General features: G+C 44.1%; 1 protein-coding gene across 3 annotated transcripts in view; it reads left to right on the top strand.

Moving 5' to 3' along the window:
- Window positions 1-23,016, top strand: part of LOC118212335 (ras-specific guanine nucleotide-releasing factor RalGPS1-like) — a 123,065-nt gene continuing 100,049 nt past the window's right edge. Inside the window, exons 1-5 of one of the 3 annotated variants that reach the window (XM_035390099.1) lie at window positions 1-310; window positions 556-623; window positions 15,746-15,855; window positions 17,789-17,893; window positions 18,401-18,451. In XM_035390099.1, the coding sequence (XP_035245990.1) occupies window positions 15,799-15,855; window positions 17,789-17,893; window positions 18,401-18,451 (213 nt within the window). In that variant the 5' untranslated portion in view covers window positions 1-310; window positions 556-623; window positions 15,746-15,798. The remainder of the gene's footprint in view (window positions 311-555; window positions 624-15,745; window positions 15,856-17,788; window positions 17,894-18,400; window positions 18,452-23,016) is intronic. The other 2 variants (XM_035390100.1, XM_035390098.1) reach the window with 2 other exon arrangements.

The raw sequence follows: 23,016 nt of genomic DNA, 5'->3' as shown, positions 1-23,016 counted from the left end.
CACACCGCCGCAGTATCTTTTGTGTTTTGAACATTTGTAAACAATGGTTTCAATTTGTTGTTTTCCTGTAAAAACATACACACAAGCATGTGCTTGCGGGCGCAACACGTTACGTGGGTAAATATTAGCATAAACGTCACTCAAGCACGGCAAGGCTGGTGTGACGCGAGAAGTGAGCACCTGCGCACTGATTGACACTTTACACGTTAGACCTGGATAATTAACTCCGCGGTTGGTTGTGCCTTCTCATGGGAAGGACTGTGTGAAGGCCGTCTGGGATTTGGCGGTACTGCCCACTTTAGGATTTAAGGTATCTATGTTTTCCTTATGTTTATTTTTTATATGCGTAACACCACAGTATCAAATGCGCAGTGTGGATGGAGCGTAGGCTATAACATGTCCCTGACTCGGATCGATTTTGCATCGGACTCGCTCTGATCGTTTACTTTAAGGAATACGTGTCTACTGAAATAGCTGTAATTTATGGAGCACAAATCACAGAATACAGCTTGATTATTCCGAGTGTCTTTCTTCCACCGGCTGTCACTGATCCAGACTTTGCTAGGCGGGCAGAGGTTCGTCCTGGCCGGTTTCTGGAAGGACTGACCCACGTTATTGGGAAGGTAATTGTGTAACCTTTGCTTCAGACACGTACAACAGCAGAAGCATTTTTGTGAAATCTATTTATGTTTTATGCGCACTAGGACACTACAAACATCTAGCGATTAGCCTGCGTCACTTTACGGGAGCGGTTCGGCAGGACACAAGTAGTACAGGGGTGGATTAACCTAATTTGCATTTGTATCACAGTCGCAGGGATTTACCTTTAGTCTTCCAGCCGTTAAATGAATACATCCCTGAAACTTAGTTTTGCTTTGTTTTACGATTATCTAGCCTATACATCAGCATGTCGCGTCTTTAAAAATTATGTATGTGTTAGCAATAATAGTCTATAATGCTACACGCATGTACAGTGGAATCTGACAAGATCCGGAACAGTATTTATTGCAAATGCAGCACGTTGCTAGTTGAAAATAGTAAAAAAAATATGCGGTTGTAACCTGATGAGCATGACAGTTTGTTTTTTTCTTGCGCATGCGAAATAATAGAACCGTGCAATTTTGAAATGTCTTATTTTCTTATTAAATATTTGACAAGATTTGGAACAGCCTCGCGTAGGGTGCATTTTAAGGCATGCCGTCTGCATTTTAAGGCGCGCGACATCCTACTCTGTCAGCTGTACCCATAGACCGTATAAAAATAGGCTGTGCCGTAGACTGCGCGAGATACATTGGACCGTGGGTCTACGTCTGTAGCCAGAAAGATGCGGACGAACGATGTACTCTTGGGCGTAATGGTGAAGTCCTGGGATTAAACCCTTGACAAAGAAATAATGATCAGATGAGAATGTTATTTTCCTCGGCAGAAGTGTGATGTGAATGGTTAGGTCCTGTTTTCGCAGGAATAGCCGCTGCTGCTTTGGCTGGCTTTGAACATCGGATAATCCGTGATGTAGAGATCTGTCGTCGTCTCAACTCATTTTCGTTCATTTTTTTTGGCACATTGACAGAAAATAAACTCTTCGGCCAGTTTTAGTTTCAGTTTTATTTAATGTATATGTTGATTTCGCCGGTTAGGCTTGTTTGTTTATGTCACTCTAAATATATATGAAGTTGTTTTGACCGCAGTTCCGTTACGATTGTTGCTTGACTTGAACAATTATGTAAAAAAATTTGATTAACCTAACAGCACAGATCCTGGAGTCTAGAATAGGCTACTAGTCATTCAATGGACCAGAGAACAGGCTCGTACAGGAGTTTTATACCAGTCATATGAGAAATCGGTCTCTGAATGGGTTTTTGGACAGCTGAATGTCTTATATTATTGTACTTTAGTGCACAATGGTGTGTCCAGTGAGCTATTTCATAGTACCTGAACCGTATCCACCTACCCCCTCCCCTCTTTGGAATGTACTGTGCTGTTGTGTCTCTGCTATGCCAACTGCCATACTTTTGATTGACTGCACTGTAATTGAATGATTTCCCTTTTGATTGGATAATAGAATATTTAATTAGTGGACTGATTGGTTGATTGAGTGCATGATTGTTTGTCAGTGCTGTGAATATTATTCCTTTAGTCTTTATTTAACCAGGTCCCACTGAGATACAGAATCCATTTTACAACCCTTAAGTAGCCAAGAGGGCAGCTCAATGAATACGGGAAAGAATACAATAACGGACATTGATGATACAGAATGAAGACGAAGAATACCCATAGTTAAAACAATCATACACTTCCAGTATTGCTTCAGAAATTCTTGATTAAAATTCTATACAGTGAAATGAAGCCCTTTAGAAGGAGTGCTTTCTGAAGGCTTTGCCAGAGCCCTGGAGTCTTGACTCCTGTTACAATGGCACTCAATATATCTCGTATAAAAGGTGCGCCATAAATTGTTCAGAAAACCATACCTCAAATTATGAGTGTTAATGGCTTTACTTTAACCAGCATACTACTACAATTAGCATATATACAGATTATACCTTAGCTTTAGTGAAGCTGAAACTGGTTTCGCTTTAAAGTAGATACAGTAGGATGCATTAAGGATCTGTGTGTGGATTGTGAAGCAAGACCTTAGCATAATAAATGTTGAGAAAGGTTTAACTTTTTAAGGATGCGCAGTAAAATTTTGCAGAAAGCTTCTACGAATCACTTCTAAACAAATACCTCCGCATTAGGAAAACTGAAAAGGGTTTCACTTTAAAGCATGCTCAGTATAACAACACATAAAGCAGCTATGAATGATTTTGAAAGCGATACCCCAAAAAAAGAAAAAAAGGAGAGTTAGAGACACACCTTTGTGGGCAATTTTAGTTGTGCGTAACCTTCGTAGGAAAGCCTGTCGCAGGGGTGTCACTCAAGGCTGCATGCTTGACATGCACCGCAGTCCCAGGCCGCTGCATGGGAGACAGAGACACACGCGCTGCTCTCGGCCAGCCAGCCAGCTGAACTATGCGAGGCATGCCATTGATCGCCTCGAAACCGCTGAGTAACACCGGAGGAATTCCGCACGGTTTCCCGGTTCCTCCCCCTCGTGCCGTTCCGGCTGAATCTCAATTTCGCGGGGCGGGCAGAGGTCTGTCCTGCTGGGGCAGCATCTCCAGACTAGTGCTGTAGGAACTCCTCAGCCCCCTGGTGTCTATTTCTGTTGAATTTGCAATTGTATATCCTCTACGGGGTTACTGTTGAATGCTGGCATCACTTAACAAGTGTATGCTGTTCATTTCATTGTAAACCATGTGGGAGTTGTGTGCCTGCTGTAATGGACTGGAAAAAACATTTCTGTTTGTTATTTCTATTCAAGAATTTTATTTGGATTGTTAATGCGGCCAGTTATTAATAACCGGAAAACACCTATAACTACTTCACCAGAAACACCTGTAGCCTAAGTGGTTCACTGGAAAGCACCTTGAACTCCTGAGTGACTGGTGTTTGGTGAATGTGAGGTATGTAGAGCCAAGAATGTCCAGTTTTCATTTTTAAAACACTTACTGAATTACTTCAGAGAAACATTAAAAAGACCTTAAACTTGCTCTGATATCTGAAAGGACACATGCAGTGTTAGTCAGTGCAGACCAGGGCCAAATATGTAAAAACTGCTGTAGATCCCTGAGAATTTTTAGCGAGAGGTTGTTAACAACCCGCAATCACACGAAGGAATAATTCTTCTGAATTTTGGTGAAAATGTTGGTGAATAGTGGAAGGTGCTTTATTTTGAAAATATCTGTAATCAGTCAGCGTTTTATAAGAACTGCAGGGGTGGTTTATGCAGCCCTTGTCTTCCTGGGAATTTTCATTTGGCAGAACGTTCTGTTAACATTAGGTTGAACAACATATTGACAAAAACTATAATTTGGAGCACTCCTTGGGAGGTGTTTCCACACATGCACACACACATGCACACACGCACGCACACATGTATGCACACACAGTCAGGATGGTGTTTACTCACTACATGTGCCTGCAAGTGAAAGTGAAAACGCACACTGCCAAAGAAACTGGTGAGGCAAGAGCCCCCCCCCCCCCCCCCCCCCCCAAAGCACATCGCAGGAACGGTGTGCCTGAAACTCAGCACTGCAGTCTCCCTCACTTCCCTTTCAGCACCAGCCATCTGTGTACTGTGATCCTCTTTAACATTTACAGTCTGTCCTTGATGTGCAGCAGCATCATTTTAGCATTCATAGCATACCATGTCTGTCTTGGAGCACCCCCTTAGTTTCCTTTCGTGGGGGTGGGAGCTTCAGTATTTTGGAGGAGGACAAATTAAATGCTGTGTTCTGGCAACGTCTGTTCTGTTGGGTCGACACTGTGGGGTCAGGAGGGGAGCAGGCTGGCATTCCAGACTCCGCCCACAAACATGCAGGTCTCAGCTGAGTGGAGAGGCTCAACCTTATGCAACATGAGCTGCAGTACACACGCACGCATGCATGCACGCACGCACACACACACACACACACACACACACGTACATGTGTTTCTGTGTTTCTGTGTAAAGAGTGCATGCTCGAAACCGGAACCCGCTTTCGCCCACTGAATTCCAGAGAGGCATTGCTGTTCCCTGAGCATACCTGGAGAACTGACGCACTCTGAAAGAACACATTACGAGGCCTAAGACTGAGGGTGAGGCTGTCGCACAGTTCAGTCAGCTTCCTGTGGTGACAGATAGGTTCAGTGTGGCTGACACAGTTATGGACTGAGGGCATGACAGATACAGCTCTGGTATCACAGATATGTAGTGTTGGGGTTTATCTTGACATATGAGTTTCTTTGAATATGCAGGGGGAAAAAATAATATAGTATAATATAAAAAATTATTATACTATCACTAGAGATCTTTTTTGAGGCGTGATGCAAACCTTGTGGTTTATGAAAGAAAAAACAAAAATATACAAACCACAAAATACAGGCTTTTACAAAATGAGTGTTCTAGGATGGTCAGTTCAAACTGTGAGGAGTGAAAGGAGACTGGGACACTGAACAATGATGATGCTGAACTTTGTATTTGTATTTGTTGGCCAAGAAAAGATGCAGCACATTTTCAAATCACCTTTTCAAAAATAGCTATTTTTTCTAGCCCAATGTGGAAAAAAACTAGCCCATTTGGTGGAAAATTGCTGAGTCTGGCAACACTGCTGACTGGGTTCCTGCTCACTGTATCTATGACGACCCAATTGCCAGTTGGCCGACTGTGAAGAGCCACTTTCATAGTGACCACTTAACAACGCTCATGGCTGTTTGCTAAACACCTGCCTTCAAAGGGCTAATATTTACTGACCTGGGGACATCTAATTGGCTGACCTTTAGGTCTTCCGTGTCTTCTCCCTTTTTTGTAAAACCAAGTGTTGAATTCTTGGTTGGGAGAGCAAAAGCAAGTGCATGGAAGTTTAATTCAGCATATCTTATATCAAAGTGGCAGGAGCCTGGTTATAGTATTGTAAGGCTATTAGCTACCTGGGCAGGCTCATAGTGCTGTCAGGTTTTGAACAACCTGGTCAGGCTTATAATACTGTAAGAGTATGAGCCTGACAGGCCAGATGAGTCTGCTTTTCCGGCCGTGGGCTATTTGGAGCCTCTTTTCTGTGCAGTTGTTGGGCAACCTGTGCCAATTCAGCTCGATTTAGCTTGGTGACCCTCATAATAAATTATAATGGAAACAATAAACCCCCCTCCACAGAAAGCTCAATTACATCCAGTAGGGAGGTAATCTGTTTCATTCACTCCCAGGTACTCTGGCAGCGCCCTTAATCCCCCTTTCCCATTCACTGCCTGACAGACGGACAGATGGACCGCCTGAGGTACACAAAAACGTATCACCCTTCTGTCCCACATGGCCGTCCCACCCTGCCCTGTTCCAGCACCCCCCTTGTGTGTGCGTGTGACCACAGACAGCCTATCCTTGGCCACCAGTGGATGATAGCCTACTCCTTGATGTGCCCTCTGGTCTTTTTGGAGTCACAGGTATTCTTACACTAGTTGTGTGATCGGTCAAACCAGTTGGTTGATTTTGGTCGCACAAAAGAGCAGAACCTGAATATGAAAGTGGTAACCTGTGAACTTAAGGATAGGTACATTTCTGAACACTTGAGAGTTACAGAATGTGTACAAAGTGTAATTGTAAAGCTTGTGTATATTGATATGAGCTTATAGGCTAGTTCCTGTTTTAAAATATTTTGTGCCAATGCTTTCCAAAGTTTACTGTACATTATAATATGATTAGGCTTACCACTGCAGTTCTACTGAAAATAAGTACTATTCTTATAAAATGTAACATCTGTGTATCTACCGTGTGATATGAAGTCATTAATTTTGAGCAGGTTTCAGAGAGAAGTGTTTTTTTAAATGTGAAGTATAAAAATCTGAGAGAGAACAGAAAGAACACTAGCCTTATGTTTTGAGAACACACCTATATGAAATCGGTCCATACCGTGTGTGTCAAGAATGGTCGGTTGGCGGATTGTACAGTGAACTTTGGCGATGAGACTCAAACCTGTGCAACCCAAGTGGGATGTTTTATTTACAAAAGTGCCCCCAACTATAATAAAAACATTTATATACCAAACAGAAGAATCAGCACATTAATTGTACCTATGCAATTACACCCACCTACTGCCATCAGTCGCTACTTTATATCTAATAATCACATATCTAATTGGGGACTCGAAAATATTACCGAATACACTTAATGGTCTCCCCTCGTCTAAAATAGCCAATTCTTGTCCAGCGCTTCCAATAAAATTGCGCGGAATCGTGACGTTCGGATTACGTCATTACAGTTTGAACATTGTGTTTATTGGTGCTATACTAAAATAAATCAATTTAATGTTTGAAACCAGATGTGTAGTTTCAAGTTATTTGCAGTACATTATGGTGGTGAACAAATGTACTGTAGCGAATGTGTTTGAATTGACAAACCGGCAAACATAAATGGTGCACACCACACTTATGAAAGCAGCCGACTCACGTCGAACAACCGCTACCATAAGCGGATGCACAGTAAAAACCCGTTCCTTTTAAAAAATAGTGTCCTAGCAGGAACGGAGGGTTCGCTCCGTTACACGGCGTTCTATATTTCAAAAGTAGATTCATCAATTGGAAGAAGAAAACATTATTTTTGGCAGCCTGCTTTTGCTTGGCTCTCCAAAAACATCTGAAATAACTTCTAATGTTTTGAGAGGGATATTACATGCAGCCTCTGTGAAAGATTCATTATAGCTTTCTAGTCTTATCAGCAAAGCTTTTGTTTATGTTTCTTTGAAACAGAGCTACTTGCTCTAAATCCTAGCCCTTTAATGAAGACCAATGGAGACATGGTTGCTAGAGATGCAGTGCAGTATTAAGTAGATACCATCTGCAGTAACATGCATGTTGAGCCTTAACAGCTGTTATGTTGCTTTATGCTTCTGTTCATTCGAGATGTGAGCAAAAGTCCAAATAGTTGACGGTCAGTCGTTTCTGCTTTTAGAATTTGATGGCAGTTGGCTGTTCTTTTGTGAAGATCATAGTGTGTGTGAGAACCTCACTGGTGTGTTCCATTCAGTGCTGTTGTTTCCCCTTATAAAAATTGAAATTTAATATGATTATTATGCTCTCTATGGGAAGACTTTTGGAAGCTGCCACCTCAAAATAGTAGGTTGTGAATTAACGTTCTTCACCAAATTAGAGTCCCGTGAAGTGCAAGCTGTGGTCATTAGCCTCTCCCATTATTGGCACACCCTGGATCCTCCTGAGTGCCTCTCCAGCCTCAGGGTTGTTTTTAATGGGCCCCCTGTGACACGGCTGGGATCTTTGATCGCCGAATGGGCTTTAACTGCAATCGTAGGGCCACCAGTTTGATTCCCAGGTGGGACGCTTGGGTGCAGAAGTTCAATTTTATGCTGCTTTTCCTTGGAGAGACAGCGCGTTGCAGTCAAGTTGCTGTTATAGACTGATGCAGTCAAGCTACTGTTAAAGACTGGGAGACTGAGTTTTGCAGCATTACTGTTAAAGACTGAGAGACTGAGTATTGCAGCATTACTGTTGAAGGTTGGAGATGTAAGAGTTTAAGCACTGCAGAGAGACATGCAGGAGAGAGAGGGATGGAGAAAGGTGAAGGAAGAGGTGGTGGAGGAGAGGGTGATGTTGAAAGACATATGGAGAAGGACAGATGTGGAGCCAGATAAAAGTTAAATGATCTAGGAGGGACAGATGTTTGAAGAGTGTAGAATATTTAGGGCAGGGAGGAGGAGGGAAGAGGTAGATGCTGAGGAGAGGGAGAATGGCAGGATTGAGATGCCGAATAGAGCGAGAGAGAAATTCAGAGGAAAGGAGGTAGAGGAAAGAAAAGGAGAAAGGAGAGCAGAAGAGAGGGAGATTTTGGGGGGCCTAAGTTCCCCTGGTGCTCTAGCAGCTGTTCTTAGGAACTGGAGACAAAAGCATAAACAGAGCGTGCACCATTGCTACGGCAACTGCAGCACACAACCCTACTCTGATAATAGGGCTGAGAGAGAGAGTGTGTGAGTGTGCTTGTGTGTGTGTGTGCTCTTGTGCTAGTGGGTGAGGGGAGCTTCTTTATGATAAATGATGCTTTTTTCTTTACTTCACAAAAGGCCTGCATGATGATGATTGTGAAAATGATGATGCTTATGTTTCTGTGGTAGCAGTAAAAGTAGTGGCAGTTTTGTTGTTGCTGTCAGCGTTAGCACCATTGGCCCTAAATGGGATTCAGATATTTTCAAAGCCTCCTGTCTTTATTATGGATGCCGTGTTTCGATAATGGATCAGTTTATCATTAATATTGTTATATTATGTCCATTTCTTGAGGCTAGGCTAACTGCGCATGAATCAATTACCATCCCAATACTTCATTGCTTATTCATGAGGATCATGTGAATTAGGGTGTTGAGTGACCCAGCTGTTTCACTTAGCACGTGCTCAGCCCTGACCTGCGTGTTCTCACTGACCCCAGATCTGTTTCATGCTCCTCAATGACCAGGTGCATCTGTGCCAGACTGTATTCCCCTGTAACGGTTTCTGCTGAATTCGTTATTGAGGAAGTTGTTCAGTTCTTCAGACTTCAGGAACTCCAGTGCAGCGTAGCTGTGTACAGTTTTTTTGGGGAGGGAGAGTTCAAAACCAGTATGGGGATTTTCAGAAAATTTGTAAGGCAAGTGCTCTTCTTTGTCCTGTGTGTTCATCACTAACAGACTGAACATGTGGCACTATCCTCATGTGATTAAGACTAACTACAGATGTCCTTCCTGAGTCTTCCCTACAGACCACAGGTCAAAGGGCTTTGAATCAGTCTTTACCTTCACACTTCAGAGGTGTACGATAGGTTTCTAGGGACGTCATATTTTGTGTACTTTGACATTTCATTTACGGCAATCTCAGTCTGTAAAAAAAATAAGCTGAATGTTAGATAAACAAGAAATAGCTAAATCAGATTAGATTGCAGCCTTGAGGATTTTCTTAGTTTTGTCTGGCATTAGGTTTGATAACAGGACTTTTGGAAGCTCAGTTTTTAAGCAAGTGTTTTTTATTTTATTTTAAGGACTTACAGCCAACACCCAGTTTCAGTTTTTAAGGGAGGAAAAGCATTCCCTGAAATTTTCCAGATATTCCTTCAACAAAGCCCTTTCTTCAAAGTCTTCGAAAACTGCTGATGCGGTTTTCTCTTTCCTTAGCTTAGGCTAACCCTCTCAATACATTTCTACCATTCATTCTTCATATTCATATTCAGCTTTTTCAGTGAGAGCGGTGTCCTGCATTTTAGCCGCTGCAGTTCTCAGGGGAGGAGTGTCACAGTCACGTTTAGGAACAAGGCTTCTGCTGAGCTGCCTGCCTGCTGTGCTAATCTTTGCTTTCAAGTGTCTGTCAAGCAGTTTCCCATGAGGCTTGCACGCAAAGACACACACTCTCTCTCTCTCTCTCACTCTCTTTCTCTCTCTTTCTCTCTCTCTCTCTCTCTCACTCTCTCTCTCTTTCTCACTCTCTTTCTCTCTCTCTCTCTCTGCCTCTCTCTCTCTCTCTCACTCTTTCTCTTTCTCTCTCTCTCTCTCTCTCTCACTCTCTCTTTCTTTCTCACTCTCTTTCTCTCTCTCTCTCTCTCTCTCTCTCTCTTTCTCACTCTCTTTCTCTCTCTCTCTCTCTCTCTCTCTCTCTCTCTCTCTCTCTCTCTCTTTCTCTCTCTCTCTCTCTCTCTCTCTCTTTCTCTTTCTCTCTCTCTTATTTTGGCTTTATGCTAAAGTGACTTTGGAGTACCTGTGTAATTAGCATGGAGATGAACTGGGTGTCGATTAGCACCCAGCGTGTGAGCTGGATGGAAATATGGAAATTTCCAAATGCCTCCTTTTCACGTTGTTCTGTGGTATCCTTATTGTTTTTGTTTATTTCGCTTATTTTTTCGGAATATGCCGAACTACACTTATTTTTTCTGGAAACCTTCTCAGCTGTTGCACAGAGCTCCATATGGTCTCCCGCCTTCCTGGTGAGGGATGGTGTGTGTGTGTGTGTGTGTGTACGTGTGTGTGTGTGTATGCGTATGCGTGTGTGTGTGTCTGTGTGTGTGTGTGTGTGTGCGTACATAAATATTGAATCCACATCTTGACCAGCAGCCTGCAGGGCAGTGCATAATTACCGGTGGCCTCCCCTCTGAGAGTCTGTTACAGACAGCAGGGTTGCCCCCATCTCATCAAGCCTCCTGTCCTCAGTCAGTCGCCTGATGGGACAGTCTGGCACCTCTGCCCTGTGACTGCGTGCGGCTTTAACACCAGGGAGCGTGCTCAGACATCTGAGTCACCAGCTCTCTCCTCCTGCCCTTCACAACTCGGCCATCATCAACAACTGCATTCAGCCCAAAACGCTGGCGTCTGACGTCAGGAGAGACGTCTATGGCGACCTGGAGTGTCATGTGATATAAGCTGCTGTTTGGCCTTCTGGTGTGTGTGCTAGTGTGTGTGCGTTTGTGCACAATTGCCCTATTTCTGTGCTTGTTGGGGACACGGTCAGCACATTTCTGGAGTTCTGTGGGCATACGTGTCTCTTCATGTGTGAAATTGTGTGTGCTTTTCCACTGGATACAGACATTGTCTCAAGGAGGGTCTCCAGTCAGTAGCTTATCTTCTGTCACTCTGCAGTCTGTCTTGCCGGGGAACAAAAACAGGGCAGAGAGGGCTTTGATTGTGAACACGCAAGAACTGAAGGACAAGGACTGATATTGCAATTTATGTGAAGCGGTAATATAAGGGATAACGATGGAGACACTATAATAGCAAGCATTTGCTTGTCTGGATCACTGAATGTAGGTTCAGAAATGCTGTGAGATGATCAGTCTCAATGTGACTGTTGAACTCTGCTGCCCCCTTTTGGTTGGTTTAAGTATCACCTTCCCTACTGAGTCATGTAACGGTCTTTTCCAAAAGTATGGAAGTATTCGCTCATCCTCTCCCTGCCACCATTACACTCTTTTTCTCTCTGCAGTCCTGCTGCTGAGCTACGCAGCTGCTGCATCAGAGGACTTCATGTGCTTAATGTACAGCTGATGGGAGCAGACTCTGCAAGCACAGGGTGGTGCAGGGCGGGGCAGGAGTCTTGACATTACACAGGGCTGCATTATGTGGTCCTGTGGCTTACTGTGGGCCTTATCAAAAAATCTATCAGCTGTGGGGGAATCATTTTAAAGGGTGAGGGGGTAATACATTAGAAGGGGAATAGTTCAAACTTATTAGAGGAATATTGGAGGTTTAATACATTAAAATCAGAAAGGGCAAGCCTGTGTAGCAAGTGAGAGTTTGATTATTTTTATAAACTGTGAATTGCAATTGCATTGTTATGCCAAAAGTTTAAAATAAAGGACATTTCAAAATCTGCATTTTACACTGATTCTTTCACGTTCTGATAAAAACAATGTTGTGATCTTCAAAACGACCTTGGAATATCTGCGTTTATAGAATGCAGTGCATTTTTTTCCTGTCTGTTGGCTCTTTTTTTTCTGTGTAAAGAAACACTGAATTCTGAGTCAACATGACCACTGTTCTAATGTATGGTATAATTTTCCTCCCAATGCTGGAGATTGTGAACATTTTTCCCAATGACATGCACAATTCTCTGTTTGTACACTAGGGGGAGCTTTAGTATTGGCGAATATTATTTCGTGGCTAAACCTCCTACAAAGTGAGTCTTAACGATATAGAAAGTTGTAGGACTGTTTACACTGTAAAAAATATATACCCTTATTCCTGACTGATCAGTTTTTTTAAATACATTGAATCTTTACTTGCAAATTGGAAAATTTATTCTGGGAATAATTTAATTGTAGGCTTAGATATTTGGGCCCTTCATCTGAAGAACAGATTACCTTAACTGTGTAAAGGCAGTCCAGTGATGCAAGTTACTCTGGTACTAATGACTAAAATTTTGCAATGATAGGTAAATGATCAAATAAAAGATTCAGTTTGTTGTTTTTTACTTTTTACTGCTAATCTTGGGGAAATAAAAAATATGTAGTAGAATTAAACTGAAAAACCAGGTGCCCAGAAGCATCAGTTTCCAAGTAATGCGTTGTCGCGTTGTCCTATAGAATTAAAATATGCCATTCTTGGGTCATTCCTTTGGTAAATATGCCAAAAAAGGAATCGCCTTACTCTTTCTATGTAATTTAAATCAAATCACAGTAATGATCGGTAAATAAGACAGAGAATTAAAATTTGCTACCACTTCCCACCCCAACTACAAGCGTACATTAATATTAATTCACATACATTAATAGGAACTCAGAATGCAGTCAGTTTCAGCATTATGTATTCCAATGACAAAAAACCCTGCAAAAACCATTACAATCTCAATATCATGCATTCTTGGTGTGCTTAAATTTAGGCTTGACACTGCTGGATGATCTCTAGACAGTAGGAAATATGAGGACCCTAGAAGGGCTAAACGGCCGGCTCTCCTCACCAAGCATTCTTCTGCTCTTACGTTCTTATTCCATACAAAGTTCAGCCACGCTGTTGTTGTTGCCTTGTGCTGTTGCTGTCCTGCATCATGTTTTGGAGACCGAAATTCATCAAACAAGCTGTTTTACTTTGCGTGTCACAGCTATGGATTGCATTTCTTTCCTGTTTGTAAAAAGGGATGTATGGTAAAATAGAGTGAGATGCGCGGTTAGCCCTAGCGAATGCGTGTGGTCGATTTTTTCTGGCTCTTAGCCGCGTCTGACGGTCTGACCGCTCGGCGGCACCGTTACGATCTGGAAAGGCCTGCCAAGGACTTGGTAGACGAGCGGATGGAGGTGTGAAAATGTTGCATTGTTTATCGAGCTTACGCCAATGCTAACGCTAGTGGAAGCCAACCGACTCCTCTGGGTGCACGCTCGGCGTAGCCTTTAATCCCAGCTCTTTCCGCCTGGTGTGGCGTCATTGTTTTTGGCTGCTGCGTCAAATGCTCCTGCAGCTGCGGCTTCATTTTAAGTTTAATTTACTCATTTGGTCCCGAAGTGCTGTGTGGCCACCGCAGTGTGTTTGTGTGTGTGTGTGTGTGTGTGTGTGTGTGCATTTGTGTGTCATTTCAACCTTGGCGCTTGAAAAGCGAAAAGCCGCAAATGACTTGGTCTTAACACAATTACGAAGAAAATGGCTTTTATTCCTTTTTTTACGTTTTGCAATTTCTATAAAAGTCAAGTTTTCTTTTCTGCGAGAACCACCCAAAGTGTGCTGCTGGGTTTTTTACAGCCTGGCTGGAGGCACTTCCATAAAACACGAAGACTCATACCACCGCGTGCGAGAACGTTTCCACTGTAAACGTCGCGTGCTTTTCACGCTCTGCGTCCTCTTGGCGCGCTGGGCAGACAGGTGTAACATGGCTGTTCTCAGGTCAGCGGAGGAATGCTGACAGACATCGCCCCTGGGGAACCTCACAGGACCCACGCTTTTACATCCTTTCCACTCATATAAGTCTCACCTGGGTCAGGTACTATACTTGAACCCTTTAGACATCAGTAAAAATTCCTGCGGATTACTGACGATTTTAAAAGGAGCATAAATTTTATCCAATGAAAGGAAAAAAAAAATTCTTCTTTCATGAAGAAGTGCATTTTGGTTGAAATTCCTCTGGAATCTACTGAGTATTTTTGCCAGTGCCTTAGAATGAAAGTGCAATGTACCAGTACACATTTGGCCCAGGCCTACTATGAGTCTGGAGCATTCATGAGACTTTTTTTTTGAGGCTGAACTATTTTCTCAGTGCTCTCCCTCATCTGTGGTGTTCTCCATCCAGAGAGGAACACAGGGTCTGCTGGTTTTCATTGTTACTTGGCTCTTAATAGATCAGTTGAGTTTGATTTCACACTTGCTGTGTCTCACCTTGGCGTCTTTCATTGCGTTTATATTGCTGCTGCGTTTTAGGGTTGAGAGCCGATGAGCAGACTCTGTGGCTGTCCGGGCCCAGCTGGAGCTCGGCGGGTTTAAGTGGCGTACCGGTGGAGCACGGCGCTCTGCGTTCTGCAGCTTGCGGAGGGAAAGCACTGCGGCGAATCAGAGAGTGCTGTGGTTTAGCGGTCAGAGAGCAGAGCTCATAAACACTGCAGGTAGTGTAAAGACTCCCGCTGAGCTCGGTACGTCACGCACAGCGGCAGTCTTCCGGTCTTGCGGATGTGAACATGGAGCCCCCGTTTGTTTAAATAATGTATGATTTTTCTCGCATTTCACAAAAGCAGCCGGCACACTTGCACACAATCTCATTTACTTGGAAATGGCCTGTGCAGTCTAAAGAACAGCCCTCACAATTATATTTTCCATTGTACAATTAGGCTATTAATGAAAACCAAATTTCATCCTGAATGTATCAGTTGGATTATCCGACTTTATTGCAGACATATATACAGGATTCATAAAATAAATGCTCAATTCTGAATTTTCAGCCCTGGTTTTGACAGCAGTGCTGTCTGACAGTGTTATCTCTGTTTCAGGGGTGGGTGTGACAGTGTTATCTGAGATGTGTTTTCTGTGTTCCTGGGGTGGGTGTGACAGTGTTATATGTGTTTCAGGGATGGGTGTGACAGTGTTACCTGTGTTTCAGGGGTGGGTGTGACAGTGTTATCTGTGTTTAAGGGGTGGGTGTGACAGTGTTATCTGCATTTCAGGGGTGGGTATGACAGTGTTATCTGTGTTTCAGGGATGGGTGTGACAGTGTTATCTGTGTTTCAGGGGTGGGTGTGACAGTGTTATCTGTGTTTAAGCGGTGGGTGTGACAGTGTTATTTGTGTTTAAGGGGTGGGTGTGACAGTGTTATCTGTGTTTCAGGGGTGGGTGTGACAGTGTTATCTGTGTTTAAGCGGTGGGTGTGACAGTGTTATTTGTGTTTAAGGGGTGAGTGTGACAGTGTTATCTGTGTTTAAGCGGTGGGTGTGACAGTGTTATCTGCATTTCAGGAGTGGGTGTGACAGTGTTATCTGTGTTTAAGCGGTGGGTGTGACAGTGTTATCTGCATTTCAGGAGTGGGTGTGACAGTGTTATCTGTGTTTCAGGGATGGGTGTGACAGTGTTATCTGTGTTTAAGTAGTGGGTGTGACAGTGTTATCTGTGTTTCAGGGATGGGTGTGACAGTGTTATCTGTGTTTAAGCGGTGGGTGTGACAGTGTTATCTGCATTTCAGGAGTGGGTGTGACAGTGTTATCTGTGTTTCAGGGATGGGTGTGACAGTGTTATCTGTGTTTCAGGGATGGGTGTGGGATCATGTGCGTCACCCAGCTGAGTCTCGCAGAGCGTGAGCATGTACAGAAGGAACGGACTGACGGCCAACGTCGCGGTCACCTCCGCCACCTCAGAGGTACGAGGAACCCCCCTTTGTGTGGTTTTACTGGATGAGCTGGCATTCCTAATCATTTAAAGAACCATGCTGGTGTCACAAGCACATGGCACACTCACTGCTAAACATAACTCAGTGTTTGCCATGTTGTTTGCCAATACTGTCACTGTGATAATGCTGGAGAATGTGAAATGGCAGATTAAAATGTTAGAGACAACCCGTCTTAATGTCTCCATATTGCCACTGCTGCCCCCTGTTGGCTGGTTTGAATATCACAAATGCCTTTTATGTTATTCCTTATATAATTCACCGCTGAATCATGCAATGAATAACTGTTGTTGGCCAATGCTATTACCAACATGTTCATGCTCACAAAGCAACCTGTGAACTTGTATACACACACACAAATACACACACACACATACACACGTGATTACAGCTGTACACTCTGGCCGGAGTGGGATTCCATGGTGCAGATGGAGGAAGGGCCTTGTGGTCTCTCCTCCTACCGTGCTCAGGAGCAGGGACCAGCTTCTGCCTGTTCGCGATCGTGACACAGGCAGGAAGGAGAGCGCTCCCCTCACGCTCTCACCGTCTCCCACAGCCCCCGTGAGCTCGTAAATCAGCTGGCACTCCAACTCCCAGCCTCCTCCCTGATGCACATGCCATTAGCCTGCTGGCCGGAAAACGGCCAGACTCCAGTCCCCCCTGCCCACTCCCAGAGCACGCTCTCTCCCCGGGGGACGTATCCTGGGACCTGGCACACACACAGAGGAGGCCGTCTGCACACGCTCAGTCTGCACACGCTCAGTCTGCACTCGCTAAGCCTGCTGCACATGCTCAGTCTGCACACAATCACAATCTGCACATGCTCAACAGCACCCAGACAAATCTGAGGGCCTGTGGATCTGTTCTGTAATGCTCTGCGATTTTCCTGTTCCATCTGTATGTCTTTCTGTCTGTTCTTCTGTCTGTTGATGAATGTTGATCATTTTTTACATGTTACTGCCAAGCCAAAGGAAAATTTCTATATTACACGGACAATAAAGTTTCTATTATGTTCCACTGTGCTCTATTCTATTCTCCACTGGCTTGTTGGACAGTTCATCTTGCACATCCTTTTAGCGCACGCAGCCAAGCGTTGCCATGGACGTGCATGAGCGACAGTGATGTCACAGTGGGGCGAGGGGTTGGAAGTTCAGCGTGCTGTCGGATCAGGCTCAACCACCTGACAATAGCAATGGGAGGAAAGATGGGAGCAGAGGTTATGTACCTGATGTACTGATGTAATGAATAACTGTGAGTCCGTTTGCTCAGGGATTGCGTTGAATGGTTGCACAGTTGTAATTCTCTGCTCTGTGTGACGGAATGTGCCTGGGGCGACACTGCTGCTGGTGCCTTTGTTGTCCCATAAATCCATTCTGGAACGGCAGCCATCTTTGCTTCGTGTGCCAGCGGGAAAAATTGGCAAAGTATCTCAGACTGGTGCAGTGCTCATTCAGGATGAGTGTCCCAGCTTTTTTCCACACCCCTGCCAAGAGTCCGCTCACCCTCCTGGAGAGGGAGAGGACCTGGTTCTGTGACAGCAGTAATAAAATGTTTTGGATGGCCTGCATGGAATGAAAACCTGTGGCCTTGAATGAGTAGAACTGCGTAGCCCTACAGGCACTGTGGCCTTCCAAGATTAGGATTGAGTAGCCCTACAGGCACAGTGGCCTTCAAAGATTGGGATTGAGTAGCCCTACAGGCACTGTGGCCTTCAAGGATCAGGATGGAGTAGCACTATGGGCACAGTGTCCCTCCCAGACCAGGGTTGACCAAAAAGGTGTGCCCTTCTCTCTCTGTCTGTTTGTCTGTCTATTTGTCTCCTTCTGTGCCTTTTGCTCTGTTTCATACGTCTGAAACAGTGTGTCTGTTTGATGACGCCCGTCTGTCCGTCTGTCCCGCGGTCCAGGGCAGCAGCAGCTCCGAGTCTCTGGACAGGCCGAGCGCAGACTACGCCAAAAGCTACGATGCCGTGGTGTTCGACGTGCTGAAGGTGACGCCGGAGGAGTTCGCTGTGAGTAATCCCCGGTCGCCGGACCCTGGGGGGTGGCTGTGAGTAATCCCAGTTTGTGGGACCCTGCAGGCCAGATGTAGTTAATCCCAGATCACGGGACCCTGTGGCACAGACTCAGAGATCTGCATCACGCGGCATGGCTTGCCGAACCTCACTGCAATTCGCCATCACCGCTCTTCTTGTATCTGACCAGCCCTTCAGGATGATGTCATCCCCCCTCTTGAGCTGGAGCAGCCGCTGCTCTCCTCCCCTTAATGAGAATGTTAGGCAGTCCCTGCCGAAAGGTCACAGAGACGACCTTTGACCTTTGGGCAGCCTCCAGACCAAATACCAGAGATATTACTTTGCTTACTTGAGTTATTATTTTCATGACTTCTCTGTCCTTTCAGTTCCTCATTAGCCAGTGATTCTCTGCCAGGACAATAAAAAAGATGGATGTATTTTGTGTTAAATGAAACAAGATATGAATTGTTTTCATTCTTATTATTCACTTTTATCCCTCTGCAGAGCCAGATCACTCTGATGGATGCCCCTGTTTTCAGAGCAATCCAACCAGAGGTAATGAGAAACAGTTATTTAATAATTCATAATCATTTTTTTGTGTAACTATGCATGCATATGCAGATCATAACAATTTGTGTATGTCCATATACCTAAATTAGCATATATTGACAAGCAAAATATGATTGCATTACATGATCTCAAAGTGCTTTACGGTAGTGCCGGGTGTGGTGCTCACCTGGGTGAGATGTGGCGGCCATTTTACACCGGGATACTCCCTTCATGTCAGCTGAGGTGGAGATGGAGGAAACGATAAGAGGCAGGAGTGTGCCTGTGTGTCCCATCTGTCCATTGTATACATGGATGCTATGTAGAAGTTAGAAAATAGTGTAATATAGTGTAATAATTCACTGTGGATAAGATGATCTAAATGCCTGTAATATATATGTACAGGCAGACTGATAGCGGTCATAAACAAAGGACCCCCTGAACCTTGGGAGGGTTTTCCTGGAAGTTTCTGGGAAATGTTCCTGGAAGTTTCTGGGAAAGGGGGAAGTTGCATGTTTGCACTCCTCCGGAGGTAATGAAGATGGAGCAGCCTTTGCCTGGGAATGGCCGACCCTCAAAACTGTGCAACCTCAGTGAACAGATCAGGTCTCCTGTACTACCTGAGTGTGCCGTAATACAACCACGTGGAAGTCCTTACTTCCTGCACCTGGATAAATTTTGATCACCTGAGACCCCCCAGTAAGACCCCTCAGGAATGTAACTTCCCCAACAACCTTAGGCTGCAGTCTGATAATGTGTCATGGAACCAATCAGGAGCCTCCACAGATGCCTATTGGACAGACCTCCTCATTCAGTGAGTGCCCTTGTCCAGTACTAGCATTTCACATCTGTCATACCAATACCAGGTGGGCAGCCCATAGCACTGTAGTAGTAGTAGGCACACAAGGCAGGTGCCGGCATGGTCACTCATTTGGATTTTCAGAGAAGTTTTTGCTGGCGCGTTTTGAATCACGGCATTTCACCTTAGACCCACCTTTAATAAGTCGATGTGATTGGTTAAAAGTTAGCGGAATTGTGGCTCTGAACTGCTCCTGCTTTTTCCCAGCGCACACAATTAGTTTCTGTGGGTTTTCAGACACCGAACAGTGATTGGACTATACCACAGGTTAATGAGCAGCAGCAGGCTAATGAGCACAGACTGGTGATTTCCAACAGACACAGCGGTAGCAGGCTAGGTGCATTACGTGATTAAGTTTGTGTGTTGTTTGGAATGGGGGACGAGTTGGCTTGCGTGATCGAGTTGGATCAGATTTGACCAAGTGACCAGCCAAGACCCCCCCCCCCTCTCCCCCCCGCTGGTAATGAGGTAAGCTCAGACAGAATAATAACTCTGAAAGATCCTGGCCTAGAAGGCAAGGACCCTTGTTTCACCTCTCTGGAACCCCAAAAATATTCATCTTGAATGCAAAACAAGGTCACTTGGAAGCACTTTCTTCTTTTATTTTCCTTGTCTCAGGAAAATAATAAATGATCTAATAGAGTTGTCATGCAAAAATATCAGGGGAAAATCCAGATGAAATCCACAATTAAGTCTCCTCCCCCCGCCCCCCCCCCCCCCCCCCCCCCCCCCCCCAAGTGGATGAACCCGTTGCAGAACACTGAATGGCAGACATGTCTGCAGGGCCTGGCATTTCCAGCACGGGGAGGGGTCCACGTTTCTTATAGTTTCCAAATGCGCCCCGACCCCACGTCACTCCCCCAGGCTGTGTTCTGCTTTCCGTTCTCACTGATCTGCGTTGTGTCTTCCGTAATCCGTGTTCTGTATTAGCACTGTTGGGGCTGAGGTGGGGTAAGGCAGTGACCTCACTGAGCAAAGCAAACGGGCCAGTCTTTCCAAAAAAGAGCGCCCCCTACGGGTGCCTCAGAGTCCTTCAGCTCACTGTGCACCAAATATGAGTACAAGCAGTTACTGTACATGAGTGCAGGCGGATATGAGTTACTGTATTTCAGTCTCACGGTAAGATTGCCCTACCATAGCATCGATGCCATGTTCGATGATTAATGTATGCAGTGCTGGGGAAATCACTCTGAAAGTGTAGTTGTTCAATGTGGCAATTACTGAAAGTAGTTAAGCTACTGCAAAGCTACCCTAAAGAGAAATGTAGCTTGTGACAATACAATTACAATAAAAAAAAATGTAGTTCAAACTGCTTTGTAAAATAAATTATCAAGAAAAGTATTATCACGTTCCCCAGACATGATGCATGTATGAGCAGTGCCTTCTTTTTGCACACAGGGAGGACCAGCAATGTGTGGCTATTGACAGTTCACCCTTTGCAACTATGGTGGAGTGAAGTGCTTCTCACCAATCAGGATTAAAACGAAACCAGAGACATGGTATTTGCTCCAAAGGGGCTTGGAAAAAAAAATTTAGGGCCAAAAGTAGTTAGTAGTTCCTACACCTCAAAATGACAAAAAAAGTAACAACTACAACCACTACACAAATTTTTACATAGTTGAAGTACCAACAAACTGCTGAAAAATGTAATTAAACGAACTAATCCTGCAAATAGGCCGAGACTAGACCCTGCATTCAGTTAAATTATATTTTTTAATGTATAGAGCCTTTTACAGAGACGGTCACCAAACCAATTTATGAACTGGTCACACATGAGAAAAGACTGCCTCTGGTCTCATCTGAAATACAAATGACAAATGACTCTTATATGCGGTTCACCTTTTTCCACTACACATGGGCTTGCTGACTCTCATCTATGCTTCTGCTAAAGTGACATACTGTGTATATAAAAATAGACTGTCATAATGCAGGGTCTCCTGTCTCCAGTGTGGTCATATTGCTCTGGCAAGCAGCATTCCCAGTGCTAATTTTACATCCATTTGGCTCAGGTTGCATTCGAGTGTAGATTTTGAGGGTGTATCTGTACATTACAATTGAGGGTAAATGTATATAGCTACAAATATAACCACACTATATATATATATATATATATATATATATATATATATATATATATAAAATTGGTTGAAGCTGTGAAATTTGAGCTGGCCTTGAAACCATAATTTCAAAAGCCTGGGGGATTGCAATTACTTTTACAGTCGCCTTAAATGCATTAATAGAACATGGAGTTGATTAAAATCTGCATGAGGTCAGCGTTCCTTGAGGCCATTTGATCTAATGCTGTAATCCGACAGCATCTTGTTGTAAAGTGTTACCATAGAAACAGCATTTGTAGCAGAAAGTTGGTCACTGTGGCCCCTTGAAGGGGAAGAAATTGAATTTCTCTTAAAATGGCAAAATGCTGTTGTCAGCCAAAATGCTGTGACATCTATGTTGCTGCTCCATACTGAAGCAATTCAGGTTAAGCTCCACAACAGCAGTGCCCTACTTGGGAATCAGACCTGCAGCTTATGGGTTGCAAGCCCTGTTTCCTGAACACAGTGTGCGCCCTACAGGTTAAGAGTAAAATGTGCACTGTAAGCAGTTCCATGAAAGGAAAATACATTTTGTTTGTTAATAATTTTTTGGGGGGGATTTTGAATGTAGCTATATATAGAGATGGCATGCATTTCTTACTGTGCAATTGTGGCTAAACTTGATGGGTTGATGCGGTATTGAAGCATGAGCTGATTGTCTGAACTGTGTTTGCCATTTTGTTTTTCATTGGGTTTTCAGGGCATTGTGACAGTTTGCAAATGTACACTATTAGCTAATTGCAAATTACGATCCCTGTATCTGTTGATCATTGTGGACTTCAATATTTGATAAGTAATTCATGTTTATTAACGTCACATTCTGGAGATGTTCAGTTCATTTGCTTTTGATAGATTTGCTTTAGTGTAAATCCCCGTTTTAGTGCTGATATGTTGTTTACAGAGTCTGCAAACAGCGTTTGTGTTTGAGAATCGAAATGTAAGCACATTGTAATTTCATTGGCGTACGGTATTGCTTGGTCCTGGCGTATGATCCCCTTGCTTATTTTGGTGACTTTTTGTATTTTGTATTTGTATCGCCCAAACTGAAACACTCCTGGATACTTAATTTGTGACATGCATGTATATTTTGGTAGAGTGCATTAGGTTCTGAGGGGCAGTGTGTTCCATCGTGTGGATGGGCCCCAGGAGCAGGTATTGGCTCAGGGCTGCACCAGTGAGTGATGAGACACGATCATCCCAGCCAACTGAATCCTTTCCAGCCCATGTGACGCATAATTTATCACAGTGTCACCCACGGAGGGAGTGAGCAGTGGGCGGCAGTGTAGCACAGTGGGTAAGGAACTGGGCTTGTAACCGAAAGGACATAGTTTTGATTCCCGGGTAGGACACTGCCGTTGTACCCTTGAGCAAGGTACTTAATCTCCATTGCTCCAGTATCCATCCAGCGGTATAAATGGATACAATGTAAAAAATGTGAAAAATTGTGTAAGTTGCTGTGGATAAGAGCGTCTGCTAAATGCCTGTAATGTAATGTAATGTAATGAGTAACTTAGCTAGAATAACCTTGTCCCATTGCTCACCACTGAGCTCAAATTGATGCCTCTCATTCGCCAGAGCAGTTAGGGGTTAGGTGTCTTGCTCAACGACACTTCGACACG

Source organism: Anguilla anguilla, chromosome 14 (assembly GCF_013347855.1).
Source record: "Anguilla anguilla isolate fAngAng1 chromosome 14, fAngAng1.pri, whole genome shotgun sequence".
Classification (NCBI taxonomy): Eukaryota; Metazoa; Chordata; class Actinopteri; order Anguilliformes; family Anguillidae; genus Anguilla; species Anguilla anguilla.
The sequence above is the reverse complement of the archived record's forward strand: the minus strand, read 5'-3'. Positions and strand labels throughout refer to the sequence as shown.